General features: G+C 37.2%; 1 protein-coding gene and 1 pseudogene across 3 annotated transcripts; one reads left to right on the forward strand and one right to left on the reverse strand.

Moving 5' to 3' along the window:
- The first annotated feature begins 748 nt into the window (after positions 1-748).
- Positions 749-11,552, forward strand: Dut (deoxyuridine triphosphatase). Of its 3 annotated transcripts, none has more exons than XM_077799809.1 (7): positions 749-904; positions 1,901-2,036; positions 4,028-4,119; positions 5,825-5,869; positions 10,353-10,427; positions 10,579-10,649; positions 11,197-11,552. In XM_077799809.1, the coding sequence occupies exons 1-7, from the start codon at positions 880-882 to the stop codon at positions 11,251-11,253; spliced, it is 501 nt and encodes a 166-aa protein (XP_077655935.1). In that variant the 5' UTR covers positions 749-879; the 3' UTR covers positions 11,254-11,552. The 3 variants fall into 3 exon arrangements, with proteins under 3 accessions (XP_077655935.1, XP_077655934.1, XP_077655933.1); XM_077799808.1 differs by lacking the exon at positions 749-904 and adding an exon at positions 1,071-1,390; XM_077799807.1 differs by lacking the exon at positions 749-904 and adding an exon at positions 1,101-1,390 and having other exon boundaries at positions 1,898-2,036.
- A 10,415-nt stretch (positions 11,553-21,967) lies between these two features.
- LOC113186133 (coiled-coil domain-containing protein 90B, mitochondrial-like) lies at positions 21,968-22,522 on the reverse strand (annotated as a pseudogene).
- Positions 22,523-24,588: the final 2,066 nt, after the last annotated feature.

Consider the following 24,588-nt stretch of genomic DNA (forward strand, 5'->3'; position numbering starts at 1 on the left):
TGATAAAAGTGGTGGTGAGGGAAAGTAAGGGCAGCTACTTTAGTTTCTCAGGGATGGCCTCTGAGATAACTTTACATTTGAAAGATGCAGAACATCAGGTAGCTGACTGGTATAAGTTGGGAATTTCTCAAGGTACAGACTACTTAGAGGAAGACAGAATATTGCATAGCCTCCTTCAGAGGAATTCCAAGATTTAAGAGCAGCCAGTTAAGGTGGGGCCTGTAAGAAAAGGCACAAGCAAGAAAACTTCAACAGTACTTCACCATTTTCAGTTGTCATTTCTCTAAAACTGCCCTGTAGTTATATTTATTTTTGGAATTAAAGTGCGTATCAATTTAGTCTCCAGGTTTTTGCATCAGCTCCAGAGATAACTGGAGATTCTTGCATCCCAGAAAAATATGTATACAATTATCTAGAAAGTTACTCATCTGTCCTCACTGTAAATTCCACCACCTTAGCCCAGGATCTTAGCCCTCAAGCCACTGGGCTCACGTCGGTGTTTCTTTTTGGTTCTGGGGATTGAGTGCTTGCTGTACCATTGATTCCAGCCCTTTTCATTTTTTTGAGACAAGGTTTTGCTAAATTGCTGAGGCTGGCCTTGAACTTGCGATCCTCCTGGCTCGGCCTCCCCAAATACTGGGATTACAGACCCTGCCCAGACCTCGGTGTTTCCAAGGTCATTGTAACCACAGAAAGGGAAGGGCTGAGTTGTCCTTGCGATTATCCTTGAAGACCCTCCCGGGTCGCTCCTTTAAGAGTAAACAATATACAGTCTTGCATTCTGTAAGGAATTCTGCACGCTGTGCTGGTCACATCCTGCAGCGCGGCGGTGAGGTGATTCCGTCCCCCAGGGGGCCCTAAAGTCTGAAGCGGGGAATAATGGCCGCGGGCGAAGCTGCCCCAGGTATGTCAGCCCAAGGATAGGGTCCGGGTCTGGCGGATGTACTTAAAAAAAAAAAAAAAAAAGGATGCCGGAAAACTAACGGGCGAGGGAGGGAGGCAGCAGCAGGGAAGGCCGCTGCGGGGTTCGCCACGCTGCCAACCGGCGCTCCTCGAGCCGAGCAGCGCCAGCCAGGGGCCTTCGCGCCGCCTCCCAGCGAGAGCCATCAGAGGGCGCCGAGACTGCTTCCGAGGTCATCCGGGCCTTAGGGTGCTGGACGGGAGCGCGTCCGGAGACGCAGACCTCGGGGGATGACGGCGCTCCTCCCGCGCCCCGCGCTCGGCTGCCATTTCTCTCCATCATTGCTCCGCTTAGCGTTTAAAGACGCGCGAAGGAAGCAACTGGGAGCGTGGGCGTCCAGACTCTCCCGACCAGACCCGCCCTTCGGCCCCACCCAGCTCGCGCCGCCCCGGCCGCTGTCCAGCGCCGGCACACCCTTCCCTGAAGCCAGTGAGGCCTGGGACGCGTGCGGGACGGGCACGCCCGCAAAGGCGTGGGGATACTGGGCCCAGAAGGTGCAGCCGGCTCGGAGGAAGCCCTGCAGCCTCAGGCGGCTGGAAAGTGGGAGGGCGCCCAAGTCTCGCGCCTAGGGAGCGAGTCCATTCGGGTCCCTGGGGAGGAAGGTTGGCTTCTTGTCATTTGTGGGCGAGACCACCGAAGCTTGTCCCCTACTTTGAACCGGAGTTCTGAATTTGCTATGTTTAAGAGGGGTCAGTCGTGTCCGATCTGAAGCCAGCTTTCAGAGAAGGGCTTCCAGCCTAAAATATGACACCCGGAACCCCCCCCTGCCAGAACTGTGGTCTCGTCCGGGCCAAGGGGCTGGGGGAGGGTCTGAGAGGGGCTGGCGGGAAATTTCGGAGTTTGGCGGGTTGTTAGCAGCTGCGTTCATCCCCTGCTCTCTTTCCCGGTCTCTTCTTGTTCTTTTGCCCTCTGGTGCTGCCATGCCCTCTTCTGAAGAAGTAACCGCCATTTCCCCCAGCAAGCGGGCCCGGCCTGCAGAGGATGGCGGCTTGCGGCTCCGCTTTGTTCGACTATCGGAGCACGCCACGGCCCCGACCCGGGGGTCCGCGCGGGCCGCAGGCTATGACCTGTACAGGTGAGTGGGGACCTCGGGCCTCACGTGGCCGACCGGTCTCGGCCCTCGGCAGCGCCACCCTCGCAGAGGAGACCCGGTTCTCGCATGATTTAGCTCGTGTTCAGCCCCTTTGCCCCAGTTTGAACCATACGCTAGAAAGGTTATGGATACAAACTTTTTAAAATGTAGGCTTCCTGCCATTGTTAGTTTGAAAATTTTGGCTTTTTAAAAAAGGCATGAATTCAACAGGGATTTGGGCAGTGTGCAGAATAGTAAATAAATAGATAATGCCCAAGGCATTATTTTACAACATTCACTCTACTCTTTAACAAGTGGAAGGTGCCGTGCAACAGGGTTCATCTTGGCCTTCTGGGGTGATGGCGAGCTCAAGAAAAGCCATGGTGGGCGCTGAGATTCTGAAATATGTAAAAAAGATTAATGAAGGCCACTTCTGGGGTTAGTTCTTTCTACATCTATTAGGCCTAAGGACTGGGACTTTGTGAAAGGGTACGAATATGAAAAACAAAAAATGGCGGGAGTGCTAGTAATACTACAACCGTTCATTTGTAGCGCACTTTTTTTTTTCATACCTGTACAGGAATTTTGTCCCACGTGCTATTTTATTTAATCCTTAAAACAGTCTTGAATTAGACGAGTGTTACTAATTTACAAATGAGATCGTTAAGAGTGATTTGCCTAAGAGCTTGAATGTTGCTGACGGTTTTTTACACGGAATTAAGTGTTGTTGTTTTTTTTTTAAATTTGGCTAGTATGTTCAGTATTTAGAACCATTAATAAAGGGGAAAAACGATTCTGGGAGGGAGGGGTGTTCATTTTATGAACAAGCGTTATGATTTATTTTTAAGGCACTCCAGGTAATTAGAATGTGAGAACTACTGGTCCAAGTACGAGAGAAGGGAAGAAAGGACTGTGACGATATTAATGGGGGAGATTAATTGTAGCTAAAAAAAAAAAAGTACATTATTGTGGCTAAAAGGAATATAGTGTGCCTTTTGATTTTAATGGGAAAGAGTGATGTAGTTCACTTAGACCCTTTTAAAGTATATGGCTGGGCCTTGTGAGTCGTAAGGGAGATCTTGATTCAAGATACTTTAATTCTTTAGTCATCCTCCTAACAAATATAGGTGATTTTCTGTATACTGAGCTTGATGTGGAAATATCTGATGTCTTTAATAAATTAGTGCTTAACGGTTTAAAGAAAGAAAATTACAGTGAAAATATAGTACTGCTTTATGGGACTTAAGTTCTGCAGAGGAACTTCCAGTTTTGCTCATTGTCAAATCTCTTAAATTTTTTTAATGAGGGGGATACAGACAAATGAGAATTGCCAATACTTGTATTATACAAGAAGTATTAGCAATTTGCTGGATGGACCTTAGAGAATCAGTACCTCAGCACTTGATTTCCAGGGGCTATTTAGAGTGATCCCTTACTTGGTGAAGTTCATGGTCATAGGTTTGGTGAACTACACAGCCAGGCAGAACTGATACAAAACAGCTCTACCTTCCCCCACCCTTTATTTTGCCTACAATTTTCTTCTGCAGTTTTTTTGTAATCACAGAATTGTAATGAGAATAAAATGAGTTAATACATATAAACATATTTGCCCCATTATTTGGTTCTTCATTTTCCTGTTTCGCACGGTATTAGCAAAGTTTGTACCATTTAAAGTTTGACTTTTTTGTCAGTTTCCCATTGATTGTGTTCAGAGATGAGACATTTACGTTGTCGACATATCTTCCTACCACCATAAGATTCATATTCTTTCATCTACACTTACCTTTTAATTAATAAATAAAACATCTACCTTTTTGAACTTTTTAAAGATGAATTGGAAGTTTGTCATGGCAACATTAGTTGGCAACATTAGCCTAAGATTGTACTATTTTATGAAATGTATTTAAAGCAATTCTATATGCATCATCACAAGGAAAGAATGTAAAACAATTTTATAAGTAAGTACTGTTGTTGTTTTTTTAATTATCTTGTAGTGCCTATGATTATATAGTACCACCTATGGAGAAAGCCCTTGTGAAAACAGACATTCAGATAGCTCTTCCTTCTGGGTGCTATGGAAGAATAGGTAAGTGATTCAAGAAACAGGTAACTATTTGTCAAGCCCTTTCTTTGTGATAAGGTATTTAATCTTAGTGTTGTTGGATTAATATTGCTTGGTCTTGGTCCTAAAATAATGAAGTGCCATCTATGATGGCAAACAGTCATTTGAAAAATTTTATTTACATACATGTTTTGGTCTTTCTCTTTGGCTCTCTTATTTCTGATTCCTTATTTGTGTTTTTGGGAGACTCACATAACTCCTCACAGAAAAACTAAAAATGTAGTTGATTATTATTTGGATCTTTTTCCAGAGTGCCGAATTTCTCCCTTCAAAGATTACGTTGCATATTAGGTCAAGTTTCTTTGTGAAGATTGGGATGAGAGTTGCTAATACTTCTTGTATTAGGAAATAGGGACTTACAGTGATGGCACATTATATTAAGAGAGTAGAACTTACTCCAGAGTATGTCAGCCCATAGACTCTTATCTTGTTTCAGTATCATCCCATGGGGTTCCAGTAAGGAACACTAGTTTTCTTGAGAGAAAGCCGTATTCTAGGAAGCTAGTACGAAACAGACTGCAAATCAACAGATTTTTTCTTTTTTTTTCTGGAGTGAGTCATTTGTCACCAGAGTTAGTCCTGAATTTGTCAAAAACATAAGTACTTTTAAATAAGTACACAAAGGGGCATATGCAACTGTTAGCCCCTCCTCTGGGGAGAGAGTTAGACTTAACTCAATCTTGTTAGCCACGCATAGGAGAACTACTAGTACTTCATCCCTTAAGAGAACATGATGATTTTTCTCCTGGTGGTCCCTTTTAGCATCACTGTCTCTACTTTTAGAGTTTTTAGGGGGGGGATGGCCAGGAAATAGTGAAATAAAAAATTAAGGCAGAAGAAGTAGCATTTATTGACAAAGTACCTGATTTAAATTATTCTGAAATAAAATAATAGAATTTAGAATAATTGTGGGTCTCATGCTTAAGCCAGCAAGTTATAAAGTAAAAACTTTTCTTTAGAATAAAAAACACAGGAGTTGAATGTTTAGCATTGGCATTTTACTTAACTGATACAAGGCCTTTTATCTTACTCTGGTTCATGTGTTTTAACAAAGTTATGTGTTTTGACATCAGAGTCATGAGTAGGAGTCCTAAGTTCTAGGCTAAATGCTGCTACTGTTTTGTTAGGTTTCTTCCTCCCCCCCTCTCTCTAACTCTCCCTTCCCCTCCCTTCTCCTCTCTCCCTTTCCCTGCTGCTCTCCCCACCCCTTTCTTATCAGCATTGTATTTGTTCCGGTCTCCCATCTTAAAACAAATCATCTTCCTTAACATGGTGTCCCTGGCCAGCTACAGTTCCTCTTTGCCCCTTTGTGGCCAAACTTCTTGCAAGAGCAGTCTGTGGTTGCTCTCACTTCACTCCAGCAGTCATTTCCCAGGTCTATACCACAAATCCTCAATTGACTGAAGTCATATGGGGCTGGTTTAAGTGTTGTTTTGTTGTTGTTGTTTGTTTTTTGTTTTTAGTAAAACCTGGCTGAATTTCTAAACTAGTTTTTCCAACTTTGGTAATGCATTATGATTAAGCAATCTTTAATTCAGAACTGTCTAATAAGGCTAAGATGAAGATATAGACATAGTAGAGGAGATATGCTTAAATTGCATAAATTATATTGTGTCCAGTATTGCCCCTCCCCACTTAAAATAACCAATGGCTTCCTTTTTGTTTTCAGCTCCACGTTCTGGCCTGGCTGCAAAATACTTCATAGATGTAGGAGGTAATATATTTATTTTTAAATTGTGCAAATGTGTGTATTCGCTTTGTCTTTACTTAAAAGGTAATGTGTATTCAAATGACAGATTGCATTTTTATTATCAAGAAAAGGAATTGCATTTTTATTCTCTTGACTGTTTAGAAATTTCCATATCTTGGGCGGCTGAGGCAGGCTCAGTGGTTAAGTACCCCTAGGTTCAATCTTTGCTACCCTCCCCCTCCAAAAAAACCCATATCTGAAATAATAGATAATTATTATACAGTCTCAAATACTATTTGATAATTTAAAATTTTTTAAGTGATAATTGTAAAATTTATGTTATTTTACTAACAGGCTAACCAGGCACTATCTGACAGAAAAGATTTTTGCCTTGGTTTAGTGATAATCTGTAGTTAGTCCAAAAATGACTACACAAAAGGAAAAGATTTTGTGATTATTTTTAAGCAATTATATTTTGCTTAGGTAGTTATTAATAAGTATTAAATAATTCTCAAACAAAAGGTTCTATAAATATAGATCTATCTAGTAAGGACTTTCTTTCCTTTTAAGAGGCTGTCCATGTTTGGCAAAATATATCAAAACAATCTTTTCCTTGAAGAGAGAAAACACTGCTGCTCTAAAATTTCTTCCAAGGAAAGTCTTCTGTGGCATGTATTTCCCTTAAAACAAAACCTTACTCATATCTCCCATAGCTAACAAGTTTCCCGTGTCGCTCCTGTCATGAAGAAGCCCCAGTGACCTTTGCTAGCCACCCCTGATAAAGCATTTCTAACCTCCTCTCTCTCAGAAAATTTAATCTCTTCCTGTAGTACACACCCCATTGATATAATCCCCATGTCCTGGTTCTTTTTTTATCTTCATTAATGAGATAGTGCTTCATTTAACAACATGTTGGCCTTCAGGTAAGTGGGTATTCTAGATTTTCCTATGATCGTTTATACAAAGCATTCTATGAAGGTTTTTTTTTTTTCTTTTTAAATAGATGAGGAAACCAGCTCAGAAATGAGCCTAAGGTGATAACATGTTTAAACATGTTTAGACTATTGATATGATTCTAACATCCTTGTTCTTTCCTTTGCAGTTAAATGCTGAATTAGCCTACCTCATCTCCCTCACTAACTAATCAGGGTCCTGAATTAGTTTGACTTGTGCCCTGCCTCTGTTGGGGGATTTAAGCTCATGATGAAGCCTAGGCGGCCAGATCTTGGCTTAACATTTTGGAAAGGCCTGATATATCCTCATGGTGTCACTAGGTGGTGCTGTGGGGCAAGACAAAGCCAAAAAGTAGTTCTTTGGGGAGCTGAGTTTTATTTAGCTAGGGATTGTCCACCCACTCCAGAGTTAAGTTACACCTGACTTTCAAAAATACTTTTGGAGGTTCAAATATTATTTGGGATATAATTGTAATCTAACTTAAGAATGTAAAAAGAGTGTATGTTTTTTAAGAAAATTTCAAAGGCCTGCTTTGAAAGAAACATGAGTTCTGAGGCTCAGTTTTCTCCTTTGTATAATAGAAATTGGTGTGCTTGTCTCTGAGGAATTGGAGGATTAATGATTATGTAAACCATATGACATAGTGCGTGGCATGTATTAAAGTCTGTTTTATCATTTCTGCTGGCTAGGGAGTTAAGTTTTTTTTTTTTTTTTTTTTAATGTGGAAAATCTTTTTTCAACTTTTTTACCAGTTTTTGCTTTGTTTAAAATAGTCCTCTGGAAGAAAATTCATGTAATTGGAAAATCAGTTTGCCTGGTGGATGGTATGGTGTTGTTCATAAAATTACATTGTGGTGTGTTCTTGGATGCAGAAATATGTTTAAAATGTCAGGCACAAGTTTATCAGAGTTGGCAAGAATTTTTATTTCTTAAGAGAGAGATTGTTAGAAATCCCAGGCTATAAATAAGGGTCAAAGGGAAAAGTTTAGTATGCAGGATTCTGTTCAGAATTCACATCTGGTAGGTGTGGATAGTTTTCACTAAAAAAGGTTTCCAGCATATGACATGCCAAAGTCTTGACACAATAAAACTTGTGCCTGAAGTCAGTTAATCACTCTGCCAGTTCCAATGCATGATTTTTTCCAGTGATAACTTCAAGATACTTTCTGCTTTCTCATGAAAAGAAATATCCCTGATGCCTATATCCATTATGCAAAGAATGAATAAATCTTGCTTTTCTTGAAAGTCAAATGGCAGTTGACTTTCAATTAATAATTGAACTACAACCTGTTGAATTTTGTATAACATTGTTATTTATAGTAAAATTAACATAATTGAAGGCTTTTTTTCTGCCATATGTTCATTGACTTCAATTTCGTTTCTTTTAGTCACTTAAAGACTTTTCTCATTTTCCTGTTGCCAAGTATAAAGTCTTAGTAGGTCACTTGGCCCTGTAGAATTGAAGACTCATAACTATTTGAGTGCTACTAACAAGACAACTTTACAGATGTACAGCAGAGCCTTTTACAACATGAGAGTATTTTTATATGGTAGAAAATATAGCTTTTTTTAAACCAGCAAATATATGCAATATCATTTTTTACTGATCATTATTGGCCAGAATTTAAAAGTTGCTACCATTGCACTGGCAAGGATTTTGGAAATGGGCATTTTCAAATATTGCTGATAGAAGCCTTTTTTGTAAAGTTATCTAGCAATACCCTCCAAAGTATAAAATATACACACCATTTTACCCAGGAAAGTGCTTTTTGGAACCTATTTGACATTTATGCAGGGATATTTGTCAAGGGCTGGAGAGTGACAGGTTTATACATATTAATCTCAAAGGATATCTTTTATTTTTAATGGAAAAAGTAAAGTAATGCAGTGTATTACTGTGATATTGGCTAGTGTTTTTTTTTTTACTTTATGTGTATTACTGTTGTTTGAATAATTTAAAATTTTTCTAATAAAATAGAAACAAAATAATTTTGAAGGCAGTCAGTCCACAAACTCATTTGAGATAAATGTGTTATTACCCTGGCCTGGAACAATATGCTGTATACAAAAGGGTCTTCTGTGTTAAATCTAAGCTAAATCATTTCTACAGTCAAAACTTCCTCTGTGTAGATACATGGAAAACTGCTGGTCCCATCTTAATATCGGTTCTTTTCATAATTATTGAGGGCTAAATTAATGGTCATTTGGCAGTGGGGAAAGAAACTAGGATTTAATACTCTTTGAATTGGTCAAATTTTGTTGCTGTTCCACTAGAAAAGAGTAAACCATTTCCTTCAGTCTAGACATGAAGTGAATTGCCTTTCCTGCTTTTCAGCCCATTTTTAAAGTACCTTCTTAACAGGCATTTTCTGACTCATAATCAGCCTAATTTTTTTTAACCTTAAAGTAATTAGTATAGCTAACTAGCCTTTGTACCCATCAAGATATTCCGATTTTTATTCTCTGCTTTCATGAGGGTATTTTGGAGAAGGGACAAGGAAGAGTATTCATAAGAAGTCAGATGTAAAATGGAGCTATATTCTATATTTCATAAGAATCCTATCCAGCTTTTCATAACAGCAGAAAGAATATGTATCATAGGAAGTTCCAAGGGATGGGAAATAACTGTTAATGGGTAGAGGATTTCCTGATAGGGTGATAAAAATGTTATAAAATTGATTTTAGTGATGCTTGTACAACATTGAATATGCTATGAACTTTGGGATCATATACTTTAAATGGATGAATTATATGTGAATTAGATTTCAATATAAAAAGAAATGAGAAGGCCTGGTGCACCTGTATTATTTGTATTTGTCTTTATGGAAGCATTTTAAATTCTTGACCCAAAGACAAATGGTATCAAGTCTGTTGAAAGTAGCTCTCTGGACCATGCTAGTTGGCCAGGCTCAACTTTCCTGCAAAGATTTGCTCTCCATGTGTTCATAATTTCAAACACTAATGTACATATAAGTGTACTCATTATTAACTATGAGCTAATACCTTCTGAGAGCTTGTGATTTTAGAAAGAATGGTGGTTCAGAGAGGAAGGATGTGAACGGAAAAGTAAAAATGGAGTGTTCTGGTATTTTTAATTTGCTGCTTAACAGTGTAAGCATTAACTCATTTCTGCTGTAGATCTTTTGGGGCTTTTTTACATTTTTATTTATGATTTGGTCATGTATCAATCAATATTAGTGAAAAACTGTTCCCAGGAAAAGTCTTCGAAGCCCAAATCATAATTTTCTGCTAGTCTTTTTGGCAAGTATGCAGTGGGTAGAGATGGTAATTGCCATTATTAGCTTAAAGTAGGAAATGGTTACCATTTAATAAGGGTGACAGATAGGAAATTAGGACCAATTTTCTAAATTCTTATCTACATTTTAGTAATACCTTTTTTTGTTTTTGAGGCATTACATAGTGCTAAAGGAAGGTTCACTTACTGAAGTTCTAAGTATAAAAGTCTGAGAGCTACATAAGAATGATTTTAATGTAATTTTATACTCATAGTGTTTTGATATAATAATCAAGATATTATTTTTCTTTCCTCTAGCTGGTGTCATAGATGAAGATTATAGAGGAAATATTGGTGTTGTGTTATTTAATTTTGGCAAAGAGAAGTTTGAAGGTATGTTAAATACATATATGTATTCCCATAAACGTAGTGAATGTTCTGAGTTTCTGTCAATAATACTGACTCCTCTAATACTCAATGAATAAGGCAAGATATAAAAGAGTACATGAATAAAATCACTAATAAGCTTTTTTTTTCTTTGAAGTAAAAAAAGGTGATCGAATAGCACAGCTCATTTGTGAACGGATTTTTTATCCAGATATAGAAGAAGTTCAAGTAAGTGTTATAAAAGCTTAATAATTAGTGACATTGCAAGTGAAGAAAAGACACAGCTTAGAGGGTTTAATATGCTGTTTGTAGCTAGCAGTAAAGATGACTTAAGATCTTACTTTTAGAATTTCTTGATTTTATTTTTGATCCTAGGAATTGAACCCAGGGTTCTTTACCACTGAACTATAGTGCCAGCCCTTTTTATTTTGTATTTTGAGATAGAGTCTTGCTAAGTTATTTAATGCCTTGCTAAGCTGCTGGGGCTTGCCTCTAATCATGAGTTGCTGGGATTACAGGCATGCACCACTGTACCCAGCTCATGACATATTTTCATGTAGATATTATGTAGCATTACTTTGGATAATGAATTATTTAATAATATTGTGAAATTTGAATATTTCATTAGCTTTTTAGACAAATATCCAATTTTCTAATTTGTGGGGTATTTTTAAAATTTAAGTTTCTTTTTGTAATCTTTAAAAGTCTTATAGTAGAGGCTGGGTAGAAGAACTGAAAGAGGCTCTAAAATTAACTGTCATTACTTTTCTTTCAGGTGTTGAATGACACTGAAAGGGGTTCAGGAGGTTTTGGTTCTACTGGAAAGAATTAAAATATAGGTCAAATATAGAAAAATGTTACTTTCTCTTAAAAATAAAACTTTCTGCTTAAAGTGTTAGTATTTTGCACGACTGAAAAGCTAGCTTTAGCTTCTGAAAGTTTATTTTCTTACAATAAAGGAAAGAGTTTCTTTGTTAGTATCACATAGAAACTTTCTTGTATTTTTTTCAGTTTATGGTTGTATGTAAATCTGTGGTAATCTAATGCAAAATTTTTAAAATCAAATGTACATTAATTTCAAATTTTAAAAAATGTTCAATAAATGATTCCTTTCAAATTATTATGCTTTAATTGCTTTATGATCGTAATTAAGTTTCCAACACAAGAATTGTGGGACACATTCAGACTATAACCACTGTTCTGTCCTTTTGGCTTTGAGCCCATATTCTTTGCAGGTCCTTTTGGCTTTGAGCCCATATTCTTTGCAATATCTAATCTCTAAAGTGGTAGAAGCCAACAAAATGGAGGAAGATATGGTTAATGAAAGTCCTACTCTAGTTTGCTTATACATAGAATATATTCCAATTTGGGCACTATGCTTAAAAATGCTCAGAAAGGAACCTCTTCTGGGCATGGATGCAGATAAAGGATCCAGTATATTTTGTTTGAAGAAGACAATTGTTATTTTGGGAATGGGAGAAATTTGGGAGGAGGTGGCTAGAAAAGGTCCTTGGAATAAAATAGACATTCTCACATTTTTAAAGACACAGAATGAGTAAGTCTTGTCCTCTGATTTGGATTGGAGTTAGGATCAGTATTAATCTAAGAGGGTGGTGGCATAGCGGCAGACTCATGGAACTTCGCTAAAACAGAATTAAAACAAGTATTCCAATAAAATCAACATGGAAGAATATATTACAGTCAGGACCATTGGAGACTAATTTTTGTAAAGCTGGAACATTGTCTTTTATGTGTGTAGTACATAAGTGTACAGTATAGTGATTATAAAATTGGAACAGTTATATAACCAAGTATATAACCAAGCAGAATATATAGCCAGCATGCTAGGAGTACAGACCTTATTAGAGTTTGTAGAGTTCACAGCCAATTTCAGTTTATCAAATTATGGGCATTAGAATGTTTATGCTTTTTTGGCAATTTGAATATTGCTGTGATTGTTCATGTACAGCTTGGTGAGTGGACACGTTTTTGATTCTCTTGGTAGCTAAGTTTCTGGGTCATATGGTAGTTGTATATTTAACTCTTTGGGGAACTGCTGTTTTCCAAAACAACTTCACCATTTTCATTCCCATCAGCAATTTATAAGGTTTCTGTTCTTCCACATTCCCTCACCAATACTTGTTATTGTCTGCCTTTTTTTTTTTTTATTAAAGTTTATATAGTAGGTGACAAAGTATCTCATTGTAGTTTTGATTTGCATTTCTATAATAACTTCTAATTAAGTATCTTTTCATATGCTTATTGGTCATTTATATAGCTTATGAAAATGTATTCAAATTCTTTGAACATTTTAAAATTGGATTATTTTTTTTTTTGGAGGTGGGTGGCAGGGATTGAACTCTGCCACTCAACCACTAAGCCACATCCCCAGCCCTATTTTGTATTTTATTTAGAGAAAGGGTCTCAGTTGCTTAGTGCCTCACTTCTGAGGCTTGATTTGAATTTGTGATCCTCCTGCCTCAGCCTCCTGAGCGGCTGGGATTACAAATGTGTGCCACTGAGCCTGGCTGTCTTTTCTTTTTGAATTATAAAGAGTTCTTTTTCTTTGTTCTGGATTCAAGTCCAGTCTTACACGTATGATTTGCAGATATTTCACTTGTTTGTCTGGTTGTCTTTTTTTTTTTTTTTCCCCCTCCTTAATGGTGTCCTTTGAAGCACAAATTTTTAAAATTTTAATGATACCCAGTTTATTTCTGTTGGGTTACTTGGGTTTTTAATGTCATATGTAAGAAACCATTGAATAATTAAAGTCAAAAAGGTTAACACCTACTTTTTCATTATGTTCAAAGTTTTTTTTTAATGAGGTAACTTTTTCATAGCTTTATTTTATTCATTTATTTTTTATATGGTGCTGAGGATTGAACCCAGGGTCTCACATGTGCTAGACAAGCGCTCCAGCACTGAGCCGCTCTAACCCTTAGCCCTTTTATTTAGAGTTTTGATCCATTTTTGACTTGTGTATATGGTGTGAGGTAAGAGACACAACTTAATTCTTTTCCACGTGGATGTCTAATATTCCAGTCTCATTTATTGAAAAGACTGTTCATTCCTCATTTAATTGTCTTGGAGTACTGATTGAAAATCAGTTGACCATAAATATAAGCTTAGGCTTATTTCTGTATTCTCAGATCTATTCTATTGATCTTTATGTTTTTACTTACACCAGTAGCATGCTGTCTTGATTATTATAGCTTTGTATTAGGTTTTGAAGTCGGGAAGAAGGAGTCCTCAAAGACTGTTCTCTTTCAAGATTGTTTTGATTCTCTAGGTTACTTGCATTCTAGAATCAACTTGTCAGTTTTTCAAAAAATGCCAGCTAGGATTTTAGTAGGTTATTGAATCTTTAGATCAGTTTGGGTAATATTGTCATATAAATAATATTAAATCCTCCAACATAGGATGAACATGAGTTGCTTTTCCACTTAAAAAACAGTGATGTTTAGCTATTTGTAGTTTTTAGTGTACCAACTATATATATATATTTTAAATATCTTTACAATTGGAATACTTTTCATTTTTTTCCTTGCTTAATTGACCTGATCAGAACCTCTACTATAGTGTTGAATGGAAGTGTCAAGAGCTAATATCCTTGTGTTGGTCCTGAGCTAAGTGCTTTCCACTGAGTCACATCCTCAGCCCTTTGTGAATTTTTTATTTTGAAACAAGGTCTTACTAAATTGCTTAGGGCCTCACTAAATTGTTGAGAGTGGCTTTGAACTTGAAATGTTCCTGCCTCAGCCTCTCAAGCTGCTGATTACAGGTATGTGCCACTGCAACTGGCCAAGGGTAAAAACTTAATGTTGAACTTCAATTTACTGTTGAAACACTAAATATGATGTTAGCTCTGGATTTTTCATACATAGCTTTTTATCCGGTAAAGAAAGTTTCTTTATATTCCTAATTTGTAAATAGCTCTTGTCAATGGAAGAGTGTTTTTTTGGTGTCTGTCAAGATGATCATGTGTTTTCTGTTCTTTATTCTGTCAATATGATAATATCATTGCTTGATTTTCTTAGATTGAACCAAACTTGTATTTCAGGGGAAAATTCCCACTTAGTCAAGGTGCTTAATCCTTTTTATATTTTGCAAGATTCAGTTTGCCAGTATCTGGGTGGAAATTTTTGCAACTATATTCATAAGGGAGATTGTGTTGGTTTGCTAGGTCTACCATAACAAATTACCACACACTGAGTGGCTTAAAACAACAGAAGTTTGTTTTCTCAGATCTAGAGACTAAAAGGACAAAAATCAAGTTGCTGGCAGGATTTTGCTCCCTCCTAAGGCTCTAGGGGAAGAATCATTCTTGCTTCTTCCTAGTTTCTGGTGGTAGCTGACAACCATGGCATTCCTTGTCTAGTAGACTCTCTAATCCCTCCTTCATCTTTACAAGGCATCTTCCCTGTCTCTGAGTTCCCTTTTCCCTAATCTAAAATCTTAACTTGATTACATCTGCGAAGACCTTATTTCTGAATAAGGACATGTCCATAAGTACTAGTGATTAGGGCTTGAATGTATCCTTTGCAGGGGAGGACATGATTCTACCTGCTGTAGATATAATTAATAGTATTTTTCTTGTGATTTCTTTGAATTTGGCATAAAGTCTCACAGGATGAGATGGAAATGTCCTATTTTTAAAAGGTTTTTTAAAGTCTAATTAGTTAAAAGTTTGGTAGAATTTACTGGTGAAACCACCTAGGTCTGTGGGAATTTGTTTTGGAAGTTTTTTTTTTTTTTTAATTTATTGCTTTCTTTCATATTGTTGTCCTTAGATTTTCTTCCTTTCTGATTTAACTGGAGGTCTTGTGCATGCTAAGCACATGCTGTACCACTGAGCTTCAACCCTTAACCCTTGTTTAGAGTTACTATTTCTTGTGTTGGTTTTGGTAGTGTGTATCTTTTTTAGGAATTGTTCCATTCCATCCAGGTTATTTAACTTGTTGAGGTACAGTTATTATGGTATTGTTGTAGTCCTTTATATTTCTATAAAGTCAGTAGTGATGGTCTTCTTTAATTCCTGATTTTAGTAATTTGGGTATTATTTGTGTCCAGGCTAGCCAAAGATTTTTATTGATTTCATTGACATTTTTAAGAACTAGAAGTTGGTTTTGATTTTTCTGCTTTTCTATACTTCATTTACTTCCAGTCTAACATTTCCTTCCTTCTATTTAGTTTGATTTAGTTTGCTCTTTTTTTTTTTTTTCCAATTTTGTAAGGTGGAAGATTAGGTTATTGAGTTGAAAAACTTCTTTAACATGGGCATTTACAGTTATAAATAAAGAGTAAAAAAGAATAAGTTCTAAAGTAGTAACTTCAGTGTAATCTCAAAATAGATGTAATCTCCACCATAATTCCATAGCACTGTCAAGTTCAAAATATAAAAGACAAACAGAACAATTAATGTTAAAGATTATCTCACCACTATAAGGTTATGGTGAATTTATGGCATTTATTATTAATTTATTATCCATTACACTTTGGGTTAGGGTCTTTCTGTGGTCTGAACTGGTTTTCTAGAAGGTAAAAGCCTTAAACTAATAAAGCTTGGTTCCTGAACTCATTGGGTTCTGCATCATCTCAATTGGTTAGATTAAGTTGGTATCAGGTAAATGAGAGAAATCATCTTTTCTAAAGGCAAGTTCTTCCTCCCTACTAGAAATGAAACTAGAGCTTTCTCACTGTTGTACAAAAAACACCTGATGAGAACAATTTTAGAGGAGGAAAAGTTTATTTGGTCTCAGTTCATAGATGGCCAACTCCACTGCTCTGGACTCAAGATGAGACAGAATGTCAAGGCCAGAGTGGGTCAGAGGAAAGCATCCCAGCACATAGCACTAGGAAGCAGAGAGAGCTCTGCCTACCAGAGAGCCCATAGGCATGCCCCAATGACCCATTTCCTCCAGCCACACCCTACATACCTACAGTCACCACCCAGTTAATCCCTATTAGGGGATTAATGCACTGATTAAGTTAATGGTTTTGTAACCCAGTCACTTCACCTCTCAACTCATGACCAAAAGGAAGCATTTTCATTTGTAGAGCTGTACATTATGATTTCCAGATTAACTAGAAGTTGAATAGCAACAACCATTTTATCAGAAACTTCTCAGAAAAAAGCAGTTTTCCTCTTAACATTTCTTCCTCACTAATGATGCCCACTGTCCATTACTATCCTTGGTGCTATATACATCAGAAAAGAATCAGGAAGTCTTCTGCAAATTAATTATAGCTCTACCAATTAATTTACCTTAGTGGCTATTTGCAGAAGACACACAGTACTTAAACAGTCTGGGTAGGTAGGGGGTGCCTAGGCTTAAGTTATGGGTTTCATAGCACTTTACCTACACAGTTGTTCTGCTACATGGCCCACCTCCATACCACCTAGCAGAAGATCATTATTTCAATGTTATTTCCCATTTCTCTGTATATTTTTTTCAATGGAGAAATGGTAGAAGGCTGGAGGGCTGAGCTGTATAGGCACTGGGAGTGTTGTGAGTACATTCAAGTTTGGAGTAAATGAGCCATGGACATAACTAGCAATAATTACATGAGTTGAGTAGTACATACTGTTGAGCATTCTCAGTAGGGCTGTTACCCCAATCCTCTAGTGTCTATTGACTATCCCCAAATCATCTATTTTCTTATTTAACCTTCCCCTGCATCTTAATCTCCATCAGTGCTTCCTGGTAGAAGATGATCAGTAGTGGTGCTATGTATCTGTGCCACCCAACTTTTTCACAGTCTACCACTTCCCTCTACTGAATACCTTTCGGAAAGTGACAGTAGACTCTCAGTGTTATGGTTTAGATTTGAGGCATTCCCCAAAATCTTATGTGAGACAATACAAGAAAGTTTAGAGATGAAATGATTGGGTTATGAGAACCTTAACTTGTCAATACATTAATCCACTGATAGGGATTAATTGGTTGGTAATGCAGGCATGTAAGGTATTGCTGGAGAAGGTGGGTTGTTTAGGATGTTCTTTTGGGGAATATATTTCATTCTTGGTTAGCAGAGCTCTTTTTGCTTCCTGGTGTGAGGTCCTGAACCACTTTCTTCCATGATGTTCTGCCTCATCTTGAGGCCTCAGAAACCATGAGCCCCAAATAAACTTTTCCTTCTCTAATTGTTTTTGTTAACTCTTTTGGTTCCAGTGATATAAAAGCTGACTAAATCATCACTTACTAGAACTGCAGGTTACAGAGGGTAAAAGTCACAGGCACCAAAATTCACTTATAATGTTAGTAATATTTATATCAGAGAGCATCTGTGAATATAAAAAAAATCCACACTAACAGGCATGTGATTGTTCTAATAAGTAACATAATCCTTGATCAGGCATTTAAAGTTCTCTCATATATTAATATAAAATATATATTTTAAAAAAAATAATTAACCTGATCCTTTTAGTTGAAAACATCATTATCCTAAGAAGAGACATGAGGGGGAAAAATTCAATTTTCAAAAGTGAAAAGAAAAAGCCTTTTGTGAAAAGAGACTTCCTTATTTGAAGGTGGGTTATATAGTCAATGTTTTGATATTGCTTTTTTTTACTGAAAATGAAAAAAATAAAGAAAAGTATGAAACTGAAATTTTTACTGGGGGAATTCCCTCAAAAAGTATATAATAAACAGTATATATAAAAGGTATTTCTTTATTAGCTATTGAAAATGGCTAAATTGGAAGAATTTAAAAAGGAGATCTCATAAAGAAAAAGACTAGTAACTGTGAAAGGAGATTATAGAGCTTTTTTAAAAATTTTTTTATACGTTTATTTATTTATTTATTTTAATGTGGTGTTGAGGATTAAACCCAGGCCCTCGCACATGCTAGGCGAGCACTCTAGTGCTAAGCCAGAACCCCAGCCCAAGATTATAGATATTAGCAAATTATTGTATATATCTTGGTTTGATCCGAATTTTAAAAATGGGATTTACAAATAAGTAAATAAATTTCTTGGAGAATACATACCAAAATGATGATTATCTTTGTCCATTGAAATTGCTTGTAATTTTTTCCTTTTTGCCTTATCTGTTTTCTAAGTTTTTTAAACATGAAAAATATATAACTTGGTTTAAGAAGCATTAAAATTCTGTAATACAATATCTTTTAAAACTGATTGCATTTATTTAGTGATACATTCAATATTAAAAATATGTGGGAAAATTATAACTAAATTATTTTGAAGAAAAAATCAGATCGACAAGACACTTTTTTTTTTTTTAGTTATACATGGTGCTGAGGATTGAACCCAGTGTCTCACATATGCGAGACAAGCGCTCTGTCGCTGAGACACAACCCCAGCCCAGACAAGGCACCTTTAACTTTGGATGTTTTACATTCAAGTTCTACTTTTACACATCTTTTTTTTTTTTCTTTTTATTTTTTTGTAAACAGAATAAGGAAAATATGTCAGATAATCTCTGGGGTCCCTTCCAACACTCATGATTCCTATGAAAGACCATGGCAAACTACTGCCACCTGATGGCAGATATCGAAAGTGAGGAGGCTGTATTCGGGGGATAAAAGCACCATTCATTCATATTTATAGATGCTAGGCAAGTACTAGCATCGTCACTCATTCAATTTAGTGTTTTTCTAGATGACGAAAGTGAGGCACATACTAGCCGTATGATCTGGAGGGCATTTAATTTCTTCTGAATCTGTCTTTCCATCTGAAAAATAAAGACAATAATGTCTACCTTACATTAGAAAATCTAGAGGTGGATATAAAGTATGTTAGTGCATGGCAAAGAATAATTTAGTGACTAAATAGTAGTAATGATCCTTAGGAAGATTAACATATAGTAGGACAGTAAGACAACATCTGTGCATCATGAAATATGCTATGAAAATACAAAGGGACACAGTACATTCAGAAAAAAGCAAAACCAAAGATTTATAAAGGACCTGTAGGGAATTTTGATGAGCATTCCCAGGGTCCAAACTTCCCAGGAAATAATGGCCAGTCATGACAGAGGTTTGGATGAAGAAAATTACCAGAGCTGAGCTCCAGGAATATTGGTACTAAAGCTATGTCTGAAAACAAGCTAACACCATCACCAACACAGGAAAGCAGCAGAGGACAGCAAAGGAAAAGTGGATGGGAATGACACCAAGCAGCTGCAAAGCCCAAGTAATGGATGAACCTGTCTAGGATGACTCAAGACATGGTTAGACTGAAATGAATTCCCTGAGGCAAAGGGAAGCTATGATGCCAACCAAACCACAACAGTTGTAGGACTAGTCCCTGGGATTTCTTATTCTGGGTCTAACGCTGCTCCCCCCCTGTGACAAATGTTAACCCCACTTTCCACTGAGATGAATGCTGAACCAAATGCAAGGTTGGCCTTTGTATCACATACTGTGCAAATACATAGGAAAGTGACTTTTTGTGGCTATTTTCTAGTATACCAAGGGTTAGAGTGCAAATTGATAAAATATTCAAGGCATACTTAAAGGAGAATAAAAATCCCAACTATGCCTCATTCTGAAACCTCTGTGGGATTTATAATGGCTTAACTTTTTAGTTGACAAGAAATGCATATATTTTTTGGCATATTAGAAAAGCTGGCAATTTCAGAAGTGTTTTTTTTTGGTGTGTGTGTGTGTGTGTGTGTGTGTACTGTGCGCTGGGCCTTGTGCATGCAAGGCAAGCACTCTACCAACTGAGCTATACCCCAGGCCCAGAGGTGATGTTTTAACAAACATCATAGATCAAATGGCAGGAAACTCACATAAAATATACTTTAAAAAAAAATTTTATTTTTTAGTTGCAGTTGGACACAATACCTTTATTTTATTTATTTATTTTTAGGTGGTGCTCAGGATCGAACCCAGGGCCTCGCACATGCTAGGTGAGCGCTCTACCACTGAGCCACAACTCCAGCCCCCAGAAAGTATACTTTGACAAGAGCAGAGGCAAATAAAGACATAATCTCCTGCAGTTACATGTGTGAAAAGGAAAGATTTGGAATGGAGATGATAGAAAAATATTAGGGGAAAAAAACCTAATGTTGTATGAGGGTCCTATCAAATGGGGAGTATAAGATAATTTTGTAATAGTGGAGTAATACATTTCAGAAAAAGGAAGGTGCCTGTTAACTGAGACTGCATTTAATTATAGAAAAGATGAAACACTTTTTCATAGTCAGAAAAATCAATATATAGCCAAAGAAGACAAGCTGTTTGATGATAAGGCAATAAAAACTTCAAAGGCCAAGTTAAGAATATTGCCTAATTCATTTCAGCCTAAACTGATCCCCGTGCCGGTCTCACGCTGTCCGCCAGCTCTTTCTCTGGAATATGTTACCCAGTCTCCTTGGAATCATTACCCGGCTCCTTGGAATGGAAACTGTGTCAGTCTCGGGGGTGAGTGGGAGGGAAAATGGTGCTGGCAGAAAGAGGAAGAGTTTTTTTCTGTATAGAGCCAGAAGTAAGGGCTGACATTGTCTCACATGTGTTTGGGGACAATGGCACATGCCAATGGTAACGTGTCCACTTTTCCAAGTCCCTTGCTCAGAGGCATCTGGCAAGAGGCTGCAGAAGCCATAGCTTATTCTCCCTCTCCACCCCCAAATTTCTGAATTTCTCTCCTCCCTCTCGGGAATGGGAACAGGGGATGACACACACAATTTCCACTTTAGTATTGTTAACATAATTATCCAGAATGAGTTTTTACTTCCCTACACATATTTTGAAACAAAATTGTTTGCCTTGCAAAATCTTCACTCCCCCTCTCTATAAGCACATCTTTTGGGGAGTTTGAACATTAACCTCAGCTGACTTCAGAACTGCACTAAGCAAAGCCTGTGTTCTCTAGGCCAAAGTAGACTAAAGTAGATTAAAGGAGAGTGGCCAGTTGATGCCGGAATTGTTGGGCCAAGGCTGGTTAATCCTGTGGGCTCCACCCCCTGCACCTTTGTTTTTCTTCTGAGGGCAGTTCTGGGAGTTCAGATTAATTGGAGCTGTGAAAGTTGCTTAGTCAGTTGGCTAATACAGGTAGAGGGGTATGGGGGGGGGGGGACTGGTTAATTTTTAAAGATAGTTTTATTCAAGTACAGCATAATGTCTGCATTGAATATATTTTATTTAAAAGGCAGAACAATCACCATTGCCACATTTTTTGTTATAATAATCTTTTATATAAAAATTTAACTGCAGTAACCAGGAGAGTTAAATCCAGTAAGCATGTAGGCCAGGGAATAGTTTTCAAATTTGCAGCACAGACAACAAAATTCTATCTGATTTACAAAGTTCTTCAAGCAAATACAAGACAACTTTAGTTCAGTTTCTATGAACTCTTAAAAGGATAAGGTCAAAATACCCTTCTATCTCAAATAAGGTTTTGGATGACAGCTTTTCAACATAAAATACAACACAAAATAAAGATAAAATACTTAGAACACTTCTCTTTAGTCCATATATACTTTGAATAAGTTTTTAGTACATTTCTGCTACAACTGAAAATGTTCAAAGAAAACTTAGTATAGTGTTCTACAAAGCCAACAGCAGCAACAGCAGGCTCATTAGTAGTACTTTAAAAATCCCAATGCTATTGCCAGGCAAGTGAACACAGTCTGCAAGATAACAAACTGTCTCAAGTTTGACTCCATCAGTGTTTTAAAGGGGACAATTTCAGTGTCAATTTTATTACTGGTTTCTGAAATAACACTTATGGTTTGAGTATCCTTTCAGGTAAATTCTGTGGTTGCTTCCATAAGTTGCTTTTCTTGATCTGTAAATATCTGTTACCCTGTTCCTTTCTAGTTTGATGTCCAATTTATTATCTGTTCTGATTTTACTGGTTTTATTTATTAGTTGTTGTTTAACTTGGTCTAATTAAATTTTTATTTTTTTGTGCTCTGCTCTCAGATTTGCAAATTCATTTTTCTTTAGGTTGACCATGTCTTTCCTGACAGAATCCAAAAGAGCCACTAGCTGTTGTACTGTTATTTCCTGTTGAGCTTGAGTGACCATCTCCTTATAGATAGTATTCAGGCTGAGATTTGTTTAATGCTGCTAAATTGTTTCTGCTTGTGATTTGTAAAATCCATGAGTTTACAAGTCCTGAACCAATGCATGGGCATCAAAAGTTAATTTCTTTGTTCTAAAGGATTTAAGTCCATATCCTTGGTTGTGGTGGTCAAGAAATCTCTCTGCAGGGCCTAGGAGAAACACCACTGAGGAGTTGAAACCCAGAGGCCCCTGCTGTCTTCAGACTGTGGAAGCCACCAAACCTAGCAATTCCTCATGTTCTCCACCTTTGCCACTTTTACTCTATCTTACTCCCCAAAACCTATTTGTGGGCATAGATTATAATCTTTTAAACTTTGGATAAAAATCATCTGTCTCCATTTTTTAAAGAATCAATTGTTGGTAATTGAATACAAGTAGTAGGAGAAGGAGAGAAGACCCCTCCTCTCCCCCTTACTGAGAATTTGACCCAGGGCTTCTTTATCATCGAGTTACCTCCCAGTTCTTTTTGATTTTTTAGAGTCTCCCTAAGTAGCTGAGGGTCTCCCTGAGTTGTGAGGCTGGCCTTGAACTTGCCTTAACCTCCTAAATTACTGGAATTCCTAGAGCACACCCAGCAGACAGCTAACATTTTAAATGCCATATAAACCAGGTATGATGCTAATTGTATTACTTTTACCTGAAGAAGATATTTTCCAAATCAGATAGAATTCCTATTAGGATGAAAGCTGTTTTTGTTTTTCTTTGTTGTTGTTTTTAATTTTTAGGGACTCAGCAAGCATTTTGATGGGCTACCAAGCATTAGAGTTCGGCCTCAGATAAAGGACCTGGGCAGCCTGAGAAGGAGACACAGGGAGATATAAGAGATTCACAGTGTGAGAAAGGGTCTAGGAAGAAATTTCCTGCAACAAGATTCTCCAAGGAACTTTTTCTTTCAATTTTTTTTTATTTTTTTACTATGGAAATTCCAAGAATATATAAAATTGGAATGAGTAGTGTAATGAAAGCCATGTACCCATCCCTCAGCTTCAACAATTGTCACCTTACAGCTATTTTGTTCCTTCTGGATCCTCACCGACTTTCCCACCCAAAACCATCAGTGAATTATTTTGAAGCAAATCTCAGGCATTGTACTGCTTCACACGCTGAACTGTAATCTATTGCTGAGCCATCTGGGTCGTTCTTCCCTCTTGTTTCCTGAGCTTCAGTCAAGTCACTGCAGTACTTTTGTGTCAGTGGTACTTTGGAGGGAACTAAAAGAAAAAAGTCTGCATGAAGCCAAAGTGAATGAAGAAAAGACAATAGAATGAAACTCATCCAAAGCTGAGTTGAGTGAGCAGAGCTCCTGAGAATCCTTGAAATGATTAGGAGAAGGGGAGGGAGAGAGGGGTTGCTAGTTTTTCTACAGGAAGTTGGATGAAAGCTTTATACAGGAGTGTGTGTGTGTGTGTGTGTGTGTGTGTGTGTGTGTATTATTAAAAAGAGTGACTCTAGAAGACTAGAAGGCTGGGGACAGCCAGACAGCTGGCATTTGGGTTACAGTTGCATATTCCAAGTTTCCTTGAAAGGAAAGAAAATACTAAATTTAAACACCATCTTTCAATTTCTCAGTCAATAACTTCCCTTTCTGTCTCTTTCACAAATGCAGTCTCTAGACATCCATGAAAGGCATTTATTCTTTAGAAAGTCTTTCAGAAACACTAAATCATTAAAGCAGAGAAGTTGTTAAGCAGTTCCAATCCCAATTAAGTTTTCAACTGATTTCTGTGTAGCTCTGTCGTTTAACAACCTATGGTGAAACCGGCAAAAATTATCAAAGCAGACTTACACACTTGCATAATTCACCCATTACCTTCTGGGATGGGAGTAGGGGAGCAAATAGGTGACAATAATTGAACTATACATAGATTTGTCAAATTCATAATGTTATTGAAGTTTATAGACAGATAATTTGTGAACCGAAGTGCCATCTTTCTTAAGACCCATCTACATGGTGGATAATTGCCCCAAAACATCCAATGTTGAATAGACTGTGACCTTTGTTGCAGCATGTAGCCTGAGAGGGAGAGAACTGTTAGTCCCAGGATGATTTATTTTGAGAATTATTATTCATATTCTAATGGAAATAATTTTTTTTCTTGTAGAAAAGAGAATGACAACCTTTGTATCTTTA

This window comes from Urocitellus parryii, chromosome 6 (assembly GCF_045843805.1).
Source record: "Urocitellus parryii isolate mUroPar1 chromosome 6, mUroPar1.hap1, whole genome shotgun sequence".
Classification (NCBI taxonomy): domain Eukaryota; kingdom Metazoa; phylum Chordata; class Mammalia; order Rodentia; family Sciuridae; genus Urocitellus; species Urocitellus parryii.

Coding starts and splice junctions, on each gene's coding strand:
- Dut (XM_077799807.1), top strand. CDS start 1,192: ATGACGGCGCTCCTCCCGCGCCCCGCGCTCGGCTGCCATTTCTCTCCA. Junction 4,120..5,824: donor TGGGTGCTATGGAAGAATAG/GTAAGTGATTCA, acceptor TTTTGTTTTCAG/CTCCACGTTCTGGCCTGGCT. Junction 10,650..11,196: donor CAGATATAGAAGAAGTTCAA/GTAAGTGTTATA, acceptor CTTTTCTTTCAG/GTGTTGAATGACACTGAAAG.